General features: G+C 43.0%; 1 protein-coding gene across 1 annotated transcript in view; it reads right to left on the minus strand.

Annotated features, from left to right (window-relative positions):
- The window catches only part of dlg2 (discs, large homolog 2), a 176,661-nt gene that overhangs the window by 62,552 nt on the left and 90,956 nt on the right, over positions 1-23,153 (minus strand). Inside the window, exons 6-12 of the mRNA XM_080867650.1 lie at positions 21,029-21,112; positions 17,622-17,783; positions 17,469-17,522; positions 17,055-17,105; positions 13,498-13,622; positions 4,247-4,416; positions 3,618-3,754 (exon numbers count right to left, since the gene is read on the minus strand). Coding sequence (XP_080723776.1) covers positions 3,618-3,754; positions 4,247-4,416; positions 13,498-13,622; positions 17,055-17,105; positions 17,469-17,522; positions 17,622-17,783; positions 21,029-21,112 — 783 coding nt within the window. The remainder of the gene's footprint in view (positions 1-3,617; positions 3,755-4,246; positions 4,417-13,497; positions 13,623-17,054; positions 17,106-17,468; positions 17,523-17,621; positions 17,784-21,028; positions 21,113-23,153) is intronic.

The raw sequence follows: 23,153 nt of genomic DNA on the forward strand, positions 1-23,153 counted from the left end.
TGTGGCTTTTAAACCCCAAAACACGCTGCGCCAAAAACTGGTCCACCCCAAGGATCGGGTCCCCCGACACAAACAGAGTAACATAGTGTACGCTGTTAAGTGCAGGAGGACTGGCAGGATTTATACATCGGGGAAACCAAACAACCTCTGGCTAAGAGGACGGCACAACACAGAAGAGCCACCTCGTCAGGCCAGGACTCTGCAGCCTATTTACACCTACAGGCCAGTGGACACTCTTTCAATGATGAGGATGTAACATCCTGGACAGGGAGGAACGCTGGTTTGAGGGCGGAGTCAAGGAGGCCATTTACGTGAAAAGGGAAAGACCATCTCTGAATGGAGGAGGGGCCTAAGGGTACATCTGTCACCATCTTACATGCTGTGATTGCAGCCATTCAACTCTCTGTGAATGGGACTCATGGGCTTTGATCAGTAACCACTGATGATCAATGTTCATGAGAATTTGCATAATTAAGATTAAGGAACTGACCTCCCAGCCCATTGTTCCTTCAGTGGGCTGGTTTCAGTCATTATGCAAATGTCCTGTTTATAAGATTGAAACCTGCAGTCAGCTGAGACTGAAGACGTCACCTGATGATGACGAAACGTTTCTCCCACTGAAAACGTCCAGATGAACAGAATCAACTTTTGGAGATGTTCTTACCTGGATAAGTGAGTGTGAAGACATTTTGCACAGTTCTTAACCAAAACGTCTCCTCCACCAGATTTTCAATGTAATGTAACACTTTGCATTTAATAGAAATGAAAATAAAAATCTTTTTATGTTTAAATATTAATATGTTGGGGGATTTTTTCAATATATTTTTATGGATTTTATAATTGAGCAGTATACAACAATCACCTTCCAAAGAACACAATAGAAGGTGGACGGCAAGTCAACGAGGTGGTAATACAGCATACATAAATGTTAAGACAGAGCACATTTCACTTAAGTTTATCCATCAGGCTAATGACTGGTTGCCAAATCTTATAAAACACTCTCTCTCGGTTAGACAAGGTAAACCTGATTTTCTCCAGGTGGAGTACATTTCCAAATTCTCTCAACCACATTTCAAAGGTAGGAAGTTTATCAGACTTCCAGCTTTCTAGCCACAAGTGTGGTCATTGACACAACCTGCGTCTCTGCCTTGTCCCTTGCCCATCCCGGTTCAGACACCCCAAATAATGCTGCAAAGGGGAACATGGGAACTCCCTGCCAAAGGCTTTGGTCAGAAAATCAAACAAATGATTCCAAAAAAGTTAGTTTTTGGCATTGAAAGAAACGGTGAGATAAAGTTCCTCGATCACTTGAACACTTAAGACTGGCTGAAACGCTCTTATATATTTTTTCCACTTTAGTGGGAGAAAAATGCAACCTATACACAACCTTAAATTGGATCAGACTATGTCTAGCATTTATAGAACTACAATATATATTCTTAATGGAAGAATGCCAAATATCCTTGGGCAAGATACTAACCCCATGTTTGCCTACTGGTGGTGGTCAGAGGGCCTGGTGGCGCCTGTGTCCGGCAGCCTCGCCTCTGTCAGTGCGCCCCAGGGCAGCTGTGGCTACAATGTAGCTGCCATCACCAGTGTGTGAATGTGTGTGTGAATGGGTGGATGACTGAATGTAGTGTAAAGCGCTTTGGGGTCCTTAGGGACTAGAAAAGCGCTATACAAATACAGGCCATTACCATTTAATGCACTCTTGCCAAAGATCATCAGAAACATCCACCCCCAGTTCTTCCTGCCACTGCTCCCTAAAAGTATGAGATGAAGGACTGTATATATCCAGTAAGGCCCTGAAAAAGCGAGACACAGCACCTGTAGTGTAGGGCTCAACTGACACGAAGCTGTCAAACACTGAGTTTCGAGGAATCAAATTGTATTGTGGAATCTTATAAATTAAGATCATCATTTCCTCTACAGCCTACATTTATGTGCTTTAAGGTGTGCATTTGAGAATTATACCAGGGAGTCAAATATTCCCTTGACTTTTAGTTCAGGTAGCTGCTCTGCACTGTGTTGACACATGATAACAGTGGATTAATTATGTCCTTGTATTAAACTTACATGCTTAATCCATTATTATAAATTCAAATGTTAATAAGAGATGATTAGACAAAAGATGGGTTTCAAGAAAATACTGCTAAATGTTCAGTTTCTATGCCATACGTCAGAACAAGATCTGCAGTATGAAAGTGGTGGGTGGTAGGTCGGCCTAGCATCTTGCGGGCCGACCTTAGTAGTTTGCTCTGTTGCAGCCCCTTAGTTTTGCAGGACTCACTGACAGCAGTCTTGCGTCTGGCAGAAAGATGGCCGGAAAAAAATCCCGAATGATCGTGATCGGCGATCATGATTGAGCGCTTGGTGAAATCAAATAGAAGAAAAACAAGGATTCAACAGCTCAACCTGTGAAAGAGTGGTTCTGGGAACATGAGACATCATTTTCACACACGGATTGGCCACCACAGAGTCCAGAGCTCAACCTCCTTGAGAATCTTTGGGAAGCGCTGGAGAAGGCTTTGCGCAATGGTCAGACTCTACCATCATCAATGCTAGATCTTGGTGAAAAATTAATGCAACACTGGATGGAAATAAATTTTGAGACATTGCAAGACCTTATTGATTCAATGCCAAAGCGAATGCGTGCCATAATCAAAGCTAAACGCAGTCCAATGAAATATTAGAGTGTGTGACCTTTTTTGGTGGCGACTGGCAGTGTATAGCAGTGTGTAAAGATAGTCTCGATATGATTGAGACTGTGTGGTTACTTTGTAACCGTGGTTCTCTGAGTGAAAGACTTCAGCTCTCTCCAGATTCAGGCCGCTCGGAGACGCATCAACGGTTTCATGTTTGCTCAGCTGTTTTATACGTGGCCAGGCTAACTAGAGTGTCTTAAAGAAGTATTCACACGGCATGACCAAGGGGGTCATTCCCCTTATATATCGATTATGTAACGGAGTGGAGCAATACTCTCACACAGAGAAGGTTATAAGGTAACTGTACATTCTCTGACATCTAGCCTCTATTACTTGATGAAGTTTATACCACTGTGATTTTTACTGTACAGTCATGCTTAAGTATTTTCTATATCATCTTTCTGTGTTTAAAGAGAGCATCAAACTAAAAACAACATATTACTATTTAAGCAAAAACGATCTTTATTAAATGGTATTAAAAGTGTTAAATCACATTGGAAATCTGGTGGAGGAGATGCTATACTGAAGAACTGTGCCAAATAAAGAACATTTTAAACACAGGTTGAATAATCAGCAGAGTTAAACAGTCCATAAAAAGTGGGCTAGAATTACAGTTTGATAGGGTCCGAGTGTCTTGGGGCAGAAAAACACAAACACATACAAACAGCAGTTTGGGTTGTCAAGTGTTGCCATACCACTGGTAAATAGATTACAAATAACACCACACAATGCTCTGCAGCTGATATTGTCACTAAGACATTTTTAGATCCACAGGGAATTAACAGGGGTTAAGAAGCCACACCTCTCATACGGGCTTTTCAGTGAGCTTCATTAAAGCTCGTATACATCCAGAACTGTCATACACGTGTGTGCAATGTGGGCCTTACACGTGATGTTCATGCTGTTTCTCACCATTAATAATCTGTCTCCAACTTGCAGCCGGCCATCCTTTTGTGCCGCCCCACCATGAATAATTTTAGTTACATATATGCTGTTGTCACCAGGGATATGCTGGTTTCCCACTCCACCTGCAATACTGAAACCAAGGCCTGTGTGTGTGTGTGTGTGTGTGTGTGTGTTTGTGTGTGTGTGTGTGTGTGTGTGTGTGTGAGTGTGTGTGTGTGTGTGAGAGAGAGAGAGAGAGAGAGAGAGAGAATGTCAGTAGTTAGTTTAAAGATATGACATAGGCATACACATTATGATATAGGAGGATGCTATAACTGTTGTATTTATTAATTGAAAGGGACACGTTTTTGTGGCAGTGTCATGGGTTTTCAAAGGCTTTCTGACAATGAATACATTTCACAGTAACTTCAAGGTCTTAAGCTCTGCTGTGTTTACAAACCTCCCAGCTGTCATAACTACAGTAAGTAACACCCATTCTTGTGCTGAGCTCTGGAAATCCAGATTAATCATTCAGGGTCAAAAAATGACCCTCGCCATACACAAAATGTGCAGCAGTATCACTGAGAACGGAATATCATCAACTATTCTCTCAAATTTATAATGTACAAAATCATGTTTTTTAGGTCTATACCAACCTTTTGGTCCTTTGATTAGCTTGAGCTCAATGATTGTCTCTAGCATAGGCCTGCGGCGCCGCACATACAAATGGACAACAGAACCTGCAACCTTTAGGGCCTCTACTGCCTTACTGTGGGAAACTTCAGACACATCAGCATCATTCACCCGAAGGATGCAGTCATTTACTCTGGAAAAGGAAAAGTCATATCAATAGCTAATTCACATGAAGACAAACTTACAATACTAATCAGAATTTCATTAACTGATATAAAACTCAGTGGTGAGGAGAGTGTTTCCAAGGCAGGCGCACATCACGGACAAAATGCTAACCCCAAAGGCTTTGTTACACACTGAAGCTCAAACTTTTATCTCATTACATGACTTTTTTATTGACTGCTATTCCCGAAAAAAACAGAAAACCTGTGAATACATTCCAGCATATTTACAGCACAATCACACGCACATAGAACAATTCTGTATAAATGTTAAGGTCTGACAAACAGGGACAGAGCTAGCAAGCAACTGAGTTTGAATTCCTATTGGGCATCGACCAAAACTTCCATATGGTGGCAGCCAAGGACACTAACCTCCTGAAGGTTGCTCACAGTGACCAGGTGGGGCCCAACCCTCGCTCACACTCTCTCTTGCACATGTTACACCACTCCAGGACAACTTGGTGTAAACAGCAAACCGAGTTTATTTGGGTACCCCAGAACCATGGCTTTTACATACAGAACCCAAGCATGCTCTTCGCTTCTTCTTTTCCAGAACATTTCTTTTTTTCTTTTTTCCGTGCCTGCCCTCTACTGGTGGAAACGTGTAACAGCCAAAAACCCAACGGTGTCATGGTCCTGGGCCATGTGGGCCCAGTATTCTTAGTTTTCATGTATTTTTGTATTTTGTTCCTTATTTAGGCCATGTTTTCTGAGTTGCCCTGTTGTGTTGTTCCCTAAGTGTTTTCCCTTCATGGCTCTCTCCCCCCCTGTGTGCCCTCTATGTATTTATGAGCCCTCGTCTCCCTTTGTGGTTGTTTCATGTTTCCCCAGCCTGTTACGTCTGTGTTTCCCCGTGCTCTCTCTCTCCTCCTGTCTGAACCTCTGTGCCTGTACATGTCATGTTCAGTTCACCCCGCCCTGTCTCGTTATGATTATCAGTGTCACCTGTGTTCCCCGTGTGTGCCCACTTTCCTCGTTTACCCTCTGTGTATTTCTGTCTGAGTCTCCCTCTGTTCGGCGTCGTGTTCTCCCTCATGTTGTGTGTAATTCTCCCCGTGGTTCGGTTCCCTTGTACAGTTCATGCTTTAGTTTTCCCAGTTTTAGTTTATTTGTATTGCCTCCCGTGGCCAGCAATAAAGCTGTGTTTTTGAGTTTATCCCCGTGTCTGCGAATCTGCATCTTGGGTCCTTCCCCTGCCTGCCACACAACGTATCATGACAAACATAGCTGAATAGCCCAAATACCAACGGATTTATGCAATGTTTTAGACCTATTTTAGCTTTACACTTTACCAAGTGCTACACACACACACACACACACACACACGTAGTAAGATTGTTATGATTATAGTAACGATTTCATTATATTATATTTTATGTCAGAAATAAAATGTTAACCATTAGAGAAAAAAATATATAACCGTCTCACAGACATTACATTATGTATCGCTACTTTCAGTACCACTGACATTTACACCCTTTTTCCAATTGATCTTCAGTTATTACTTCCTCCAAACCATCAACGTGTCTTTTAAACCCCATTCCTACAAGACTGCTCAAAGAACTCAACTAATTATAGGCCTGTCTCAATCTTCCTTTTACACAAAAAAACCCTCTTCTGATATATATTAAAAAAACAAAGCCCTTTGGGGCAACTGTGGTTGTGATTTGGCCTATATATAAATTTGAACTGAATTAAATTTAATTTATTTGACGTGTTTCAGTCCAGTTTTAGAGCTCATCACAGTACTCGTAGCAGTTGTGAACATTACAAATGATCACGGTCGCTGACAGTGGACACATCTCTGTGCTTGTTCTGCATCAGGCCCCATCTTATCTTAATGACCTTGTAGTACCATATCACCCCATTAGAGCACTTTGCTCTCACACTGCAGGCTTACTTGTGGTTCCTAGAGTATTGAAAAAGTAGAATGGGAGGCAGAGACTGACCATGTCTCGCACACTTAAAGAACTGTATGACTTATTGGGCATTAAATCTGTTTGGACCAGCATCTACCACCCTCAGACTGACGGGCTGGTGGAGTTGCTGAATAACAATAGTAATGGATTGCATTTATATAGCGCTTTTCGGGACCCCTCAAAGGGCTTTACAATACCACTATTCATTCACACGCTGGTGAAGGAAAGCTACAGTTGTAGCCACAGCTGCCCTGGGGCAGACTGACAGAGGTGAGGCTGCCATATTGCACCACCGGCCCCTCTGGCCATCACCAGTAGGCGGTAGGTGAAGTGTCTTGCCCAAGGACACAACAACCGAGACTGTCCGAGCCGGGGCTCGAGCCGGCAACCTTCTGATTACAAGACGAACACCCAACTCTTGAGCCACGATCGCCCCTAATAAGACTTTAAAGTCCATGATTCATAAGTTCATTCACAAGGATGATCGCTCAGTCCCAGTTGTTTGTTGTTTGCAGTGCGGGGGTGCCTCCACTGGATTTTCTCCCTTTGAGTTATTGTTTGGCAGGAAGCCGCGGGGGGTGTTGGACCTGAGGGTCCAAATCCAGCAAAAAATGAGATCCAGTATTTTCTGAACCTGAGAGCAAAGCTGCACACATTAGGGAGGTTATCATGAGGAAATTTGCTCCAAGCCCAGGAACTTCAGGAGCGCCTGTACAACAGAGGGACTAGGTTTATGGCAATTTTCACCGGGAGATAAAGTGCTTGGATTACTCCCTTCTTTCAGCTCAAAGTTACTCACCCAGTGGCAGGGACCCTTCATGGTCACACAGCGAGTGGGTGACGTAGACTATGAAGCGGTATGGTCAGACAGGGGAGGAGCAACACAGATTTATCACATTAACCTCCTAAAAGCATGAGGCTGAAACTGCTTATTTGGTGAGCCTAGTGAAGGAGCGAAATGATTTGTGGGGGTGGCGGTAGAGCAGATCAGCTACTGATTAGAAGGTTGGTTTGATTCCTGGCTTCCCCAGTCTGCATGCCAAATATCCTTGGGCAAGATATTAACCCCCAAATTGCCCGATGCGTTCATCGGAGCGTGTGAATGTTTATTAGTTGTACTTGTGTTTAGAAGTGCTTGTGTGAGTGGGTGTGAATGGGTGAATAAGGCATGTTGTATAGAGCGCTTTGAGTACTCCGGGAGAGTAGAAAAGCACTATATAAGAATCAGTCCATTTACCATTTGGGGCTGGTGGTGTCAACTTCCACCATTCCACCATTGTGGTGACCATCTTCTTCTCAAGACAAGAACTAACAGACTTAAAAACTCCTTTGTCCCACACGCCATCAAACTGTTTAACTCCTCTCTGGAGGGGAGAGGGAGGGGAAACAGGAGGACAAAGGAGGGGGGAACAACTAAGCTGTAGTGCCTCTTCACCTCACTGTACAATACCTTGTGCAATACTTTTTGTAAATAGTCAACAGTGCAATAGACTCAATACTTGAAATGTGCAATTCACTTGTATTTTTATTTTTATTCCTATTTATTCTATTTATCCCCTTTGTATATTTTATTTATATTTGTCTCTGTATTTATATATGTGTGTGTGTGTGTGTGTGTGTATATATATATATATATAACAATTCTGTAACTGTAACTTCGGTCGTTGCTGTGCTTTTTGGAAGTCGAATTTCCCAGAGGAACCCACCCGAGGGATTAATAAAGTTCTATCTTATCTTATCTTATCTCAGACAGGCCAGAGACCAGATGCCGCTGGATTGCAGCAGCTGTTTGCAGATGTGTTCTCCCCCCTGTCCAGCCTCATAGAGCACCATTTTGAAACGTTCCCTGGCTTGACTGTCCGTTCATGGCTCTACAGGTTACCTGAACATAACAGACATATTGTTCAGAATTGGCTGAAATGCTAAACCTGGGAGTAATAGAAGAGTCACACAGTGCGTGGTGTAGCCCCATAATTCTTGTGGTGAAGAGAGATGGGTCTATACGATTCTGTGTCGACTATTGTAAGGTGAAGTGCCACAGTTTGATGCTTATGCCAGCCTTCGGTTAACAAGCTTCTGGACTGGTTAGGCCAGGGCTGTCCATCTCCATCCCTTGAGGCCTGGAGTTGGACACCCCTGGGTTAGGGACTGCTTGTTTTTTCGTTACACTGGATTTAACAAAGGGCTACTGGCAGATTTTCTTCTCTCCAGAGTCCAAGGAGAAAATGGCCATTTCCACTCTGTAGCCTCCTCTGCACCCTGGTGACATACCCCTACTCCAAGGTCCTGCATGTGTGGGTGGTTGTGGTGGAGCGGGAAGAGGGAGGCAGCTGGAGATGGGGAGGGAAGGAAGGGAGGGGCAGGTAACCCCTCCCTGGGGCCAGCTCTCCCGCTGACCCCAGTAGGCACCCCCATACTCCGCGACCCGCCAGGGAAAGGGGGCCCAGGCCCATCCAGACCGGGGCCCAGTGCAGCAGCGCCTCCCGGCCCCACAGAGCCCGGGACAGTCCACCCAACCCCACCACAGAGAAAACTGCACCCACCCCACCATCCACTCATCTTCCAGACTACATAAGACAATAAACACCCAGGCTGAGATCTTCCTCCACCTCTCCTGTATCTCCCCCTCCTGCAGAGGGAGCTCCTGAGGAGAGGAAAGCTCCTGCAAGATGTGACCATCTCCCCCACCAGTTGAAGAGCCCCCCAGGTGGCTCGATGCACCGGCGGCACCCTGCTCCAGAGCTGGGCCCCCATATCCCTCAAATTTATCCCACAACTTAGACATTCACATTACTCACACTCTCATTACACATACATATAGGATCTTGGGGGTGGGCACGATACACGGAATCCAAAGTACCATCAGGGTGTACGCCCCACCCCTGGCGTCGTTGCCCACCTCTCAATTTTAAATACACGTAGACATTGAGGGCTAGCAGGAGGGACCATGCGCTTACCTGCTGCTCTCTGGCAGGTAGCTCCATGCCCTCCTGGGTTTTAAATGCACCTTAGAACACACATGCATCAACACTACAATGAGCGGGTGGAGGGAGGTTTGGAGTCTTCTCTCACCCCCATTCTCTGCGACCTGCTGGAGCAGGGGGGCTAGGAGGAAGAGTTGGCCGTCCGACTGCGGTCTGGAGTGTGGGGCCTTCCTGCTGCTGCGGAGTCGGGGCGGTCTGCCTCTCCCCACCGCAGGGAAAAGGGTAACACCACCTGGGTCTGGGTGCAGTTCCCCCCTCCAGGGGGGAAGGGTACCTAGACCCGGTTTGTAGAGTACGCTTGGGGAGTGTGATCGTGTGTACAGCGTCTCTTTATGTCTGTCTCCACGTTGGTTGAGTGTGGAGTAAGTGCATATGAGAGCATGAGGGTGGGAATGGATGTTTGTGTCTGTGTGTGCCTGTATGTCTGTGTCTATATGTCAGGTTGGGTGTCAGGCGCCACCTCTCTGGGGACATCTCAGGCCCTCCAAGGTTTGGAGGCCTATCTCCCCCCACCACCACTTCCCCTGCCAGTGGCGGACTCCCTCAGACATCGGTGCGTTGGTGGTTCTTTGTGTCTGGGGATGGGCGTCCAGGTACGCACCAGCTCACTCCTTGGCGGCCGCTTATCGGGGCCTGGAGCCTGGGGCTCGCTCGGGCCACTTCGGAGGTGGGGTGCCCCCGGCCTCTCGGCCTGGGGCTCGGTCACTCAGGCACGGCTGGCTGCCGGCGGAGCTCACGGGCGCGTCACTGCAACTCCCCCTGGCTTCTGCTCCGCGGCTGCTGAGTGAGCCCTCATCTGGGACTCTCCTCAGCTCTTACTGGGACAGTGGCGCGGCTGCCCCTCTGTTGGTCTTCCTTGGTCTCTTGTGTTCTGGGGGCCTCTGGATGTCTGGAGTTTTGATCTCCTCCACACCTGCTTCACGCCCTGGAGGACGGGGCTGTGGCCCCCCCACACCCTCTAGCAGATCATTACATGAAGGAACCTTTTAAAAAACAAAAAACAAGCGCGTCCATGTTCACAGGTGTACACACGGGTGATCACACCCACAAACTACACCCTTTTTGGCTCCTACCTCAAAGCACACTGTGTTCTGTTGATCTTATGTGCTGCACAATAATGTTTAACATTTAGTATTTACTGTCATATTCCCATATATCATTGTGATGTTGTTTATTCTATTACTCTTGTTCTCTTCTGCTTGTTTTCTTTTTTCTTTCTCAGCAGGTGATCCAGGTGATTGATAGATGCATTTTTTTTTCTTTTTCTTTTTTTTTTCTGCCCGTTCTGTTGGTTTTTGTTTTTTGCCCTTCTCCCCCGTCCCTCTTCTCAGCTGTTTCTCTTTCCCTCTTTCTTTCTCCCCTTCTTTCCCCCAGTCAAGTCTGTCCCGTATTCAGTAAGTGAAAATAAAATAAACAATAAAAGGTGAATCAAATGGACCATTACGGCAAGGCTGGGATGGTCAATTTGGTAAAGTAAATCCGTTGGGCATCTTTCTTTGCCTTTAGACAACAATTCTGATGGCAAAAGAGCCAAACGGGACAGGCAAAAAAAAAAAAAAAAAAAGGTGTTGTAAGTTAAAATAATAATAATAATAATTTAATTGTACATAACTATAGTTATAATATATAATATCACATTTAGATAAATGTTGTTAGTCACACTAACTAATAAAAAATAGTTTAATTTATCTAATAAAATAATACACCCCCCTCAGGAAACAAACCCCTCCAAACATTTGGGTCAATCAGATGATGCTCTCCTCCAGTTACAGGACTGTTTTGATCTGACAGACTGGTCCATCTTTGAACAGCAGGACCTGGAGACCTCCTCTCAGTCTGTCCTAAGTGCTGTGTACAGAATGGGACATTTAACAGAACCATCCAGGTTTTTCCTATCCAAAAACCTTGGATTACAAGTGAAGTACAAGCTCTGATCAGAACTCAAAGCTTTGCGTTCAGGCTGAGGGACAGTTCTCTATACAGCACTGCCAGAGCCAATCTGAGGAGGGGTATCAAATAGGCTAAGGAGGCCTACAGGAGAAAGATAGAGGATGAGGAGGATAACTTCCTCACAGACAACAATCCCTGCCAGGTGTGGCGAGGTATCCAAGCCCTTGCCAGCTTCAAAAGGCCAGAGCCCAAAACCCCAACAGCAGCCTCGAACCTGTAGCAGCTCAACACCTTCTTTGCTCTATTTGAAAACACTGCTCGCCCACTCACCATGTCCCCCACCTCACCTTGACCCAGCCGCCCCCGCAGGAACATGAGGTCAGGAGAAGACTGAGAGTGGTGAACCCTAATAAAGGAGAGTAGGTGTAGGAGTAATAGGAGAGCTGCTGGCCCCAATTGCATCCCAGGGGCTCTGGTTCAAGCCTGCACGGATCAGCTGGCAGGGATCCTCACCAGGCTGTTCAGACCCTTCCTGACTCTATTCCCACCTGTCTGACAGCCTCCACCATTATTCCCATCTCCAAAAAGACTAGAATAGACAGCCTCAATGACTACAGACCTATAAGCCCTCAAATCTGTAGTCATGAAGTTTTTTGAGCAGATAGTGTCTACCCCCTCCCTCCACCCCCAGCTTACAGAGAAAATCAGTCCACGGAGTGATTCACCAGTTCAACAACACCCTTCACAGAGTGCTGACCCATCTGAAGAACAGGAAGAGCTGTGTTAGAAAGCTTGTCACGGACTACAGCTCACCATAATCCCAGACATCCTCACCACCAAACTGGAGAAAGATTTCCTGACACCAGCATCAATCAGTCAGACTTGCCCCCCATGTCTGGGGGGAAACGTGGGGGGCAAGTCCCCACTGTCACTCAGCACTGGTGTCGTTCTCAGCCCCCTACTGTATGCCCTACGTATATGACTGTACAGCAACCCACCCAACCAATGTCATTGTCAAGTATGCCGATGACACCACTCATGGGCTCATCCTCTGATGGAGGTAGAGAACTTGTCCCACTCGCGCTCAATAACCTCAGGCTGAACATCCTCAAAACAAAAGAACTCATAATGAACTTCAGGAGGCACAGACAGCTCCACTCCCCTCTCATTATAAATGGAGAACAGGTGGGATGTGTCTCTGTTTCAGGTTTCTAGGCATCCACATCTCCACTGATCTCACTTGAACAAACAACACCAATGCCCTGGGAAAGAAGTCCCAGCTGCAGCTGCCATTCCTCTGTGTCCTGAGGAAGAATAACCTGGATCAGAAGCTGCTGCTGGCTCCTCAGTGGAGAAAGTGCTATCCATCTGCCTGGGTTTTTGCTACGCAGGGGCCACAACTGAGAACAAGAAGGCTGCGCAGAATGTTAGCATTGCCCAAAAAATCAGTGTCTGCCCTCTGCCACCCCTGGAAGCCCTCACCAGATCCTCCTGTCTCAGGAAAACGATGGCCATCAAAGGTGATGCCCTTGCACCCCGCCAACCACCAATTGGACCCAATGCAGTCTGGTTGGCACCTCGGGTCAGTCAGGTCCCACACCTCCAAACTTACCAACAGCTTCTTCCTGAGGACCATCAAAAACACTATCCTCTCACACCCCAACCCTGCCCACCCACTTCACCAATCTGAGCCATGGTGTGAGTAACCCCCATCACTCAGACCACTCACTTATTTTTGTATATATTTCTCTTAATTGTATATATTTCTCCTGTTTCCTATTTATTTCTATATTTTATTCCATCAAAGTCAGTGTGGAGCACCCACAGTTTTGTTCTACATGTACAGTGACAATAAAAGGCTGTTCTAATCTATTCCATTCTATATGAGAGTTTTGTTATATTGAGGGCAAAAATTGTTGAAAGAAGTAATTATTATAGAACAAACACATCATCATCCTGCTTAAGTTTAAAAACCTTATACTCTCAAAATCCACTAGAAACCAACAGAAATATGACAATACTACCTCAGAACTGAAAGATAATAAAAGATGAAAAATGAAGTTTTAGAAATCTATTAACGTTTATACAGTTATCCAGTAATCAGAGATATAGTTCATATTCAGTGTGATGGGAGAGATTTCTGTCATCCTTGTACTGAAGATTTCTTCCGTAATGGTTTTGTGACATGCACGATTGTAATAAGTTGTTTCTTTTTTTTCTTTGTTCTCTTTCACCACAAAAGTAAACATATGTAACTAACCTCAAGCGTCCATCCTCTGCTGCAGCTCCTCCAGGGATGATCTTGGTAATGAAGATGCCGGGGTCATCACCAATATGGGGGTTATCTGTCCCTCCAGCGATGCTAAAGCCCAACCCTGAGTTACCCTGCGGTCATGAAAATCTCATTGATACCAAAGCAGAACCCATTTTGTATAGTGTGGTCAAAAAATGTTTCTTATCCATTCACTTTTCTAATTCTCAGTTGTTTATGTAGTAACTGAGGAGGCTTCCCCCGGAGTATATCTACCACTGCAAATGTAATGAATTAATCATCTCTGAATGACAATACTGTATTCACAAGGAAGCAGGTGAACAATGTCTCTCAGAGAAGACAGGCTTAAACCATTTCTGACAGGGCTTCAGTAAACAGAAGACAGATAAACTGAAAGGTCGGGTGCATTTCTCGGGTCATGTATCAGGTTGTTGGCCTTCACAGGACGTGACTTTTATATATTGTTCATCTGCTGTAGATAGTTAATTTTGTTTTCACATCTGTTTTTCCTCTGTTTTTTTTAAGGACAAGGTGTACAACGCCCCAAGATATGCCAAGTTTTCGAGTAAATCAACACCTTTGTGAAAAATACAGGCATTAAAAATGTTGTTTAATGTCTGTTTTTGCTAAATTAACTGAAGAAATTGCAACAAATTTTGTGCTTTGGTGAAAAGTGCTAGCACTGAAGTTCCCATAATTTGAAAAATTGTTGTCTGTTTTCAAGTTGTCCCATTCACAAACTTGGGTTTCCATGCATGGGTGACAACAATACCCCATCAGCCTTTAACAGGTGAGGGGTAATTAAGTGCAGGCCTATGTGAATACAAATCTTCTGTCTGTTTTTATCCCTGTGCCCTCCTCAGCTTTTTCTCCCTTTGACATCTTCATGGAAAAAAATGTACTTGTACAAATTCTGACTAGAAATCCTGATACAACAATATTTCTTTCTGCATTTTGTTTAATAAGGGTTTTAATCAACTTGAGTCTTTATAAAAAAGACGATTCAATAATTTTCAGGATTTTAACCCTTTAAATTCCAATTTAAACATTTGAACTTTTTTTGTTTTTTCCAAAAAACACACAAAACACTTATTATTTTCTAATTATTAGTGCCAGATACGCACTCTGGATACCTTCGTGGACAAAAATGCCCCATTCACTTTAACTGAAACTATCTCTCTGCCACTGCAGTATAAAAACATGCATTCTATAATGTCTGCATTTCATTTTGAAGAAAAGTACTGATATCTGACATTTTTTCCATTGCAGGTCGAATAATGAAATTACTGTATTATTGTACAGGCGGCCAAAAGAATGATTGGTGTGGATGTGTACGAAATCATTTTTGAGGTATTAGGTGGTGTGTGTGTAAATGGCCTGCATTTGTATAGCACTTTACTTAGTCCCTAAGGACCCCAAAGCGCTTTACACTAGCGCTGTGGGTGAGTAAGTGCATGCATGTGAGTGCCAGTGTAAATCTGTATTAATTTCAGTGGTGACTAAAGGTCATCTTTGCGGGATATGTTGGATGTGTCTTTGAAGAGGCATTTGAGCAACTCAATGTGCTTACACATGGCCCACATACCGCAAAGAATGACGGCCCTTTGGTGGCCCAGATCTGGTTTGCCAGAGGTGGCCCACACATGGGCCAGCACAAGGCCAGCTGCAGGCTGGTGGTCCTGTGTTGGCCCATTTGTGGGTCACCTCTGGTAAACCAGAACTGTTAAACGTAGCACAAATGTTTGACATCAATTTTGTTTGATTCCATTAATGTGGGGGGGCTGGTTGACCTCTGATGACCTCTAGAAATTGACCTCACCCAACAGCGTGTACATGGGCACGTCGTCAGGAGCTGGAAGCAGATGGATTCAGAATATGAAGGCTTCGTAAGTCTTTGACCAGAATTCACTGAACCAGCAGCAAAATAGAAATGTATGGGTCTATTTATTTATTTAATTATTACAGTGACCCCCCCCCCCCCCCCCCCCCCCCCTCAAAAGAAAAAAAAACACTTTGGAGAATGAGCTACCAGAACTTTTTCTGTAATTTTACACATTTAAATCTTACAATTTAAGTCCAAAGAGTCGTGCTGACAGATTTCTTTCTTTGTAATAGCAGTCAGCAGTGGCTATGCAGAAAAACAACAAAGTGGGCTGTGTGTATAATGACTTTGACATTCCCTGGTCTGGAGGTATCTCCCAGGAAGCACTTGATGTGTCCAATGTTGAGAAGACAGTAGTTACTGCTAGTTTGGGTGTGATGTACACATTTCCTTCTCTCACCTCAGCCGGTTGCAGCAGATGGCCTTAGCTTTCGTCCGTCAGATACACAGCAAAGCACTATTTTTGGTAGAGCATGCTAGCGGGCCGTCGTTATTACCGTGTTGTTTGGAAAATACGGCGCACTTAAAATCAATCCTTTGATTTTTCTGAAAGTCGACAGAGCCCCTTATAATCCCGTGTGCCTTATGTATGAACTCTGGTTGTGTTTACTGACCTCGAAGCGATTTTATGTGCACGGCGCTCGAAAATCTGTCAAATGTTTCAGTACGACTTTGCTAAGCTACGAAGCCGCACCGCTTGATGGATTGTCGGAGCGTTACGGCTATCGTAGGCGGAGCCTGACGGAGTGATACGTACTGTGCTTCAACATAATATTACCGTATTGTGTGTGTATAACCTCTTAAGTTTTGTGGATATTACACATGGTTATGCTGAGGATATGTCGGCCAGTTTCCACTGGAAATGCCTTTTGGTTAAACTGTCAGCGAGGAATTTGCATTTGCACTGTTACATTTTTATATAACTTTAATGCACAGAAAACAGCTGCTTGTTTAAGTGGAAATACATTGATGGGTTTTTCTTTTTTGCACTAATAAAGTTGAAGAGTTGTAAAGCGTTTTGTCTCGTGTCAATTATATCTTCAGTTATATCGTTATCGCAAATTTTCAAATGTATATCGTGATAAATATTTTTGGTCATATCGCCCTGCTCTAGTCTCCACCGCTTGTTTCCAGTCACAAGGAATCAGTACAACATGTTTCATTGAATGTATTCTCATGTAAAGTAAAATAGACAAAATGTCCTTTATGGTGTGACTCCTTTGTGAATAGTCACCATTGTGGAGCACTTATTTACACTTATTTATTCTTCTATTAAATGCAACATCAGTGCCTAGTAGAGCATTAAATCTACATGTATAGAATCATCCATCAAAGCTGATTAAAACTATTTAAACAAAGTTTAGTGACTTTGGCCCAAAATAAGATTCTAAAAAGCTGCAAAACTGAAATCTTATAAAAATAATCCACAAGCAGCGGTGATGTCACTGTGGCAATGTCCATTTTGTCTTATGGAGACAATAGTCAGGTCATCCCACATCAATTGTATAGCTCATAATATATACAAAATTAAATCTACAGCCTTAGCACAGATCTTTTTACAGGACAGGAACAATGTTTTGACTTTCCTGTATTATTCCTTTGCTTCTCAAAGACTAGTTTACTTCACCCTCACAGTCTGATTAGATGGATCTGAGATACTCACCCGCTCTAAGGTGATTTCTTCAAACTCATATTCAATTTCTGTGCTGTTGACCTGAGGAATGAAAAAACTGAATGAAGACACACACTTCATAGTTTCAGTCCACATTGCCTTAAATTACATGGATGATGTTAAGTGTTGAGGCCGAGCTTAAACTGAATGTGACGAGTGTTTCTCAGGGAAACATGTAAAGTAGAGACTGTCTCATGGACAACAATTTATGATTGGTTATCAATGTAACTATTTTTTTAATATGGAGGGTCAACTACTGAGGGGTCAGTCTCATCTAGTACTTTACTTAATAAAAGTAAAGTAAAATAAAACTTAATAATAAATTATCAGGGAGTAAGTCTGTCTCTACTTGAGTAACCTAACAAGACAATCAGGAATAAACATTTAAAAGATAAATTCTCTCACATAAGGAAGCGACTCCAGAGTGTCTGTATTGATGATCACGGGAGCAGGGTTGGCCTGTAATGAAGACAGATAAGGAGAAAAAGTGAGAAACTTGAGTTTTACAGAAAAACCATCAAGCATGACTGTTCATACATTTACAGTTTGGGTGCTGACCTTGAGAGGAGAGATGTGAGAATGGGACACGTAGCCGTGCACATTTTCAATCTCTGACAGGTTCTTCTGTGAAACATGGACCAGCTCAGGAGCGCGAAGCCCACTGGTGAGCTGTGGGAATCCCTGGTCAAGCAGGGGTGATTCATCTTCTTGGTAGTGATACTGCAAAGAGTGGAAAGGGAACAAAGAGAAAGACAAATGATTGAGAGTTTAAAACAGGTCACAGGTACAGGAGAAACATCAGACTGATGTTGTTTTCAGGAATGACAGGAGATATCGCAAAAACAACTAGTCTTGATCAACTTTAGCAAATTCATATTTTGGAGATTATGTATCTGAATTTCAGGAGCGGGACCTCCAAACACGCTCCTTCTGGTTGCCATCTACAGAGGTTCCCCCAGTTCTGCAAGCTGTCGTTTTCGTTTACGTGCCCCATCCTCCCTCCCTCCCTCCCTCCTTGTTCTCATTTCGTTAACTTCCTCACTTCTATTTAAACACGGGGATCTGCCAGGCCTGGGAGCCATCGCCAGTCCCCTTCGGGGCCTTCCCCAAACCGCAGCTCACTTCATGTCCAAGCATCACCTTTACCTACTAAAACGCTGTCAATCCTAAAATGAGGACGTGGGCCCAGCTAGTTCATTATTTTGAATATTTGTTTTTGTAAGCATAAATATTGCAAAAATGCTTAAATATTATGACCTTAAAAAGAAAGACGATTATTTAAAAGAGAGTTAATCAAAATGAAACTACACACCCGCTTTAACAGTAGAGTTCTTTTAAGATTCTTCACAGATTTTCTTCTGGAAAAAATAGTGTTTTCAACAAAAGAGGGGATTTCAAGCTGTGACTTACTGCAACTCCAACCTTCTCTTTTAAAACAGTGAAAAACAATGCAAACAAAGAGTAAAAAGCTTTGAGTTGTAACTAAAGAGTGTAATTTCTAATTTGATACAGCAACATATTTCCAAACTGTTAAGACTGGGGCAACCTGGTGGATCATTTAAGTAATGTGGGTTATGATGTAGTATAATAAAAATCCGTAAGATGTAAAGATGGAGAGGGGTTCAGGATTGGTACAGCCAACAATGAGCCTGTATATAAATGCAGTGATAGTGGTAAGACCAAAGAGTTTATGGGCACCAGCAGTAGCTCTTAAGTGGAGTCTAGACACAATAAATGACAAATCTCCTGTCATCTTTGCATGAACAGCTAATGCTGTAGCTCAGGAGGCAAAGGAGCTTGCAAAGAAAAGCGTCTGGACGTCTTTAAGTTGCTTGAAGACGTTTCACCTCTCATCCGAGAAGCTTCTTCAGTTCTAAGGTCAAATGGTGGAGAGTCCCAGATTTAAACCTAGTGGGAGTTTCCCCCCACAGAGGGACAAAAGGTATGATCTGGGGTGGGAACTCAAAACTGGATTATAGATGGCAGTTTTGAGTTCCCTCCCCAGACGCCTTAACACCCACTCACATCCTGGGCCATCTGACCTCAGGAAATCACATGATAAGGTGGGGCCAGGTTTCACAATGAGCTCACCCGAAACTCTGGCTGATTGGGACCCACACCCAGTTACACACCTTGGCTCAGGTGATTAGAGGATCATCAGGGGGTCCTTTTGTCCCTCTGTGGGGGGAAACTCCCACTAGGTTTATATCTGGGACTCTCCACCATTTGACCTTAGAACTGAAGAAGCTTCTCGGATGAGAGGTGAAACGTCTTCAAGTAACTTAAAGAAGTCCAGACGCTTTTCTTTGCAAGCTCCTTTGACTACGATGACCTGGATGACTGAGAGCCTTCACAGACATGTAGCTCAGGAGCTTAAGCAGGTCATTCACTGATTGGAAGGTTGATGGTTCAATCCCCAGCTGCTATGAGCCAACAATGCTGAAGCACCAATGGGGTTATTAGGTACAACAAGTGAAACAACACTTTGGTGTGTGTATTGCTGTAGGAAAAACCGCGTGATCAATACAACTGCTCTGTTGTACAGTGTTAAGTTGTGCTTATTGGGAAGTGCAGTTGTTGAGTTTGCATTCATGCTGCGAGGAAACATCATCACCACAAGAGAACCAAAGAGAAAAGTCTTCTCTGTGGTCCTTTCACCCTTTTTTCTGCCCTCACGTACAGAAGCACAACAATTGTCACATTCACTTATATTTCCTAAATAAGACTTTGACTTGATGTTTTTCACTTATACTTCCTTTCAGAAATATGTTTGTAAATTCTGCATTTTACATACTGTATTAATCAATCGCAGAGTTTGGTTGATATGTACACACTTTCAAGCACTTATCTGCACGTCACACACGCAGGCGCGCCTTCATACATCGAGTTACTTATTGCACTGTTGTGTCTGTATCGTTCTGTTCTTTTTTATTTGCAATTTTTGCACACGTGCACTTTGTGTAGTCCTGTGTTGACTGTCATATGCAGCACTGTGGTCTTGGAGAAACACTGGCTGGCTTCACTGAGCACTGTATCACTGCACATGGTTGGAATGACATTAAAGCCATTTGACTTGACTCTTTCATTTAGTTAACGTTTTATCATCAGCTGGTTATGCCAGCGAGACCTTTCCTCACTCATTTGGTGTCCAGATGTCAGAATGAATGAACCTTCTTCACTCTCTCTCCACTCTCTTCATCCAGGCTGCCTGCAATATTTTTGTAAATCCAGCAGATGTCACTACTAAGCAACACAGTGTTAACGTTGTGTTGACACAATAAGCGCAATATGCTATACACTCCATTGACCCATCACTAATGGCTGCTCTGGTCTCCAGTCTGCACGCTAAAATATTCAAATACTGATACTCTCCGATGCTTTCACTGTATGAATGTGTGTGACTGTTAGAAAGCATGTGAATAAGGCAAGTCACATAAAGTATAGTTCTATATTGTGTATTTTGTTGTACAGTTATTTTATTTTCAACTTTAATTTATATATTTTATCTTATTCTTCCCAGTTAAATTTACCCTTCATTCTAATTTGTGTTGTACAGTTATTTCATTTTTAACCTTAATTTATATTTTATTCCTTCCTAGTTAAATTTACCCTTTTTAATTTTTCATATTTATTTCCTATCTTATTCATAGCCTTTCCTTTTTTTGTTTTCTTTAGGTCACGAGCAGTTGTCCAAGCATTTCACTACATATCGTACTGTGTATGACTGTGTACGTGACAAATAAAATTTGAATTTGAATTTGAAAAGTGTTTTGAGTTCTCAGAGTAGAAAATTGCTTTAAAGAACCCGTCCATTTATAATAGTTTGAAACAAATGACCACATACAGCATCATCACTGTAAATACTGTCAAAAGAAGTGCAGAGAATGAAGTGATTGCGTTATCACTGCCAGCACAGTGTACGCAATTTGGATGGGGTGAAAAAACAAAACAAAAGAGTTTCTCACCCAGGGAGTGTTCATCAGGGCAGGGTTCATGCAGGGCTGGGGCTGGCCATTGTGGGTTGGCTCATGTACTGCTGCCGGCCTGTTCTGGAGAGAGAAGGAGGACCATATGTGACCACTATGAGCAGACAGTATAGGTGAGACTTATTAACAATTCCATGAAATGAATTCAATTTAATTTGATAAAAATTAAAATTCTTCCTTCTGTCTTGTATGCAAAGCAGCAAAAAGCTGATGCATATGCCCGGAGCTTACAATCCCAAGTCAAGTCAATGTGATGACTTGCATTTGACTTGAACACCATTAATCCATATTTTATTCACAATAGAAGATAGAAAACATATCAAATGTTTAAATTCAGATATTTTACTACTCCATGAAATATATTAGCTCATTTAGTGACAGCCTCAAAAAAGTTGTGACAGGGATAACAAAAGGCTGGAAAAACAAAAAGGAACAGTTTGGGAAAAGTTTCATATGGGAACAGGTCAGCAGTGTGACTGGGTATAAAAGAGCCTCTTACAGAGAAGAAAACAGAGACTCACCAACCTACAAAAAACTGCATTTGCAGATTGTGAAAAAAAAATCAAAAACTATGTTCCTCTGTGAAAAACTGCAAAGATTTTGAATATCTCAACATGTAGAATACATAATGTCACCAAAAGATTGAGAGAATCTGGAGAAATCTTCAGATGCAAAAAGGCTGAATATCAGACTTGACTGTGACAGTCAGACCCTCAGACCACACTCATTAAAAACAGGCATAGTTCTCACTAAATCACTGCACGGCAAAAGTTTTATCATGCAAAGAAGAAGACTTATGTGAACACGATCCATTACCCAGTGATGCTCCGCCTTTTTTGGGCCAATGCTCATTTAAAATGGACTGAAGTAAAGTGGAAATGCGTAACATGAATTTAAATTTAACCCTCCCCTGCAGCTGAGCCAGGGACCACACCGCCGCCACACCCCCACCACCTGACTGAGGCTGGGGAGCCTCGGCGCACCACATGACCATCAACTTCAATCGCGGTTGAAGGCTGAGCGCAGAGTGTCATCACTGCTCCAGTGGGAAATCTCCCCTGGGGGAAATTTCGGGAGCCAACAGGATCTCACTTGAATTTTTTTTTTAAAGTAAAATAAATAAATAAATAAAGTTTTTTTTTCACTTTTACAAATTAATTTGGATATTTTCACTACAGATTATGATAGAATACCTAGCACATCTACAGAATGGGGTTATTGTAAAAGAATAGCATTGTGGAAAAGTTCAAAATGAACAAAACATTTTCTAAAATTTCGCTCACTGTGAAAGATTGACCCAGTTATTGTCTGCATTTTCAAACTAACGACAGGTGGCTACAACAAAATAGAAAAGATTATTATAAAAGTACAAAAGTTGAAGTTTATCTGTAGCCTCCCTCTCATCCACCGTTCTCATTGCTCCACCTCAGTCTGCATCTCTTTCAATCCTCAGCTCTGCTCTTCAGGCCTGAAACAGTCTGATTCGAGCTCTGCTGGGGATTTCAGTCTTTATCTGCTCTTCATTCGTTCCCCACACTCTGGTCTCTGTGCTCAGGTCCACTATGGTTTTCTGGTCATTCTGTACAGCCAGCAGCCCACCTGGTTCTTCACCTGTCTGTAATCCACTCTGTCAGTCTCAACATTTCACCCGTGACTCAGTAACCGTAATGATAACACACGGTTGCAAATAAATGGCTTAAATTCTTCCTGAAGTCTTGCTGTGTGATGCACATGAATGTAGCTCACTACTTCAACTGTTAGTGAACAGTGTTGGTCAATTAAAAAAGTAATTAGTTACTAATTGCTTCTCCAAAAAGTAATCCTGTTACTTTACAGATTACTTATTTTCAAAAGTAATTAGTTACTTTATTATTCAGTTACTTTTAAAAACATGATACACAGCCTATGTAATAAAGCAACAGAGCTTTCAGCCAATTCTATTTTTCTGCATAATCATCATATAAAATTGAATCAAATAAAAAGTCTCTTTTAAAACTTGTTTTATTAGTTTTAATCTTTTAAGATTAAGCACATTGCATTAAGCAAAAATGTAATTATGTACAGCAGTGTCTGACATGAAGAAACTCTTTAACATTTAAACCTA

Source organism: Rhamphochromis sp. 'chilingali' (genome assembly GCF_963969265.1).
Source record: "Rhamphochromis sp. 'chilingali' genome assembly, chromosome: 19".
Classification (NCBI taxonomy): domain Eukaryota; kingdom Metazoa; phylum Chordata; class Actinopteri; order Cichliformes; family Cichlidae; genus Rhamphochromis; species Rhamphochromis sp. 'chilingali'.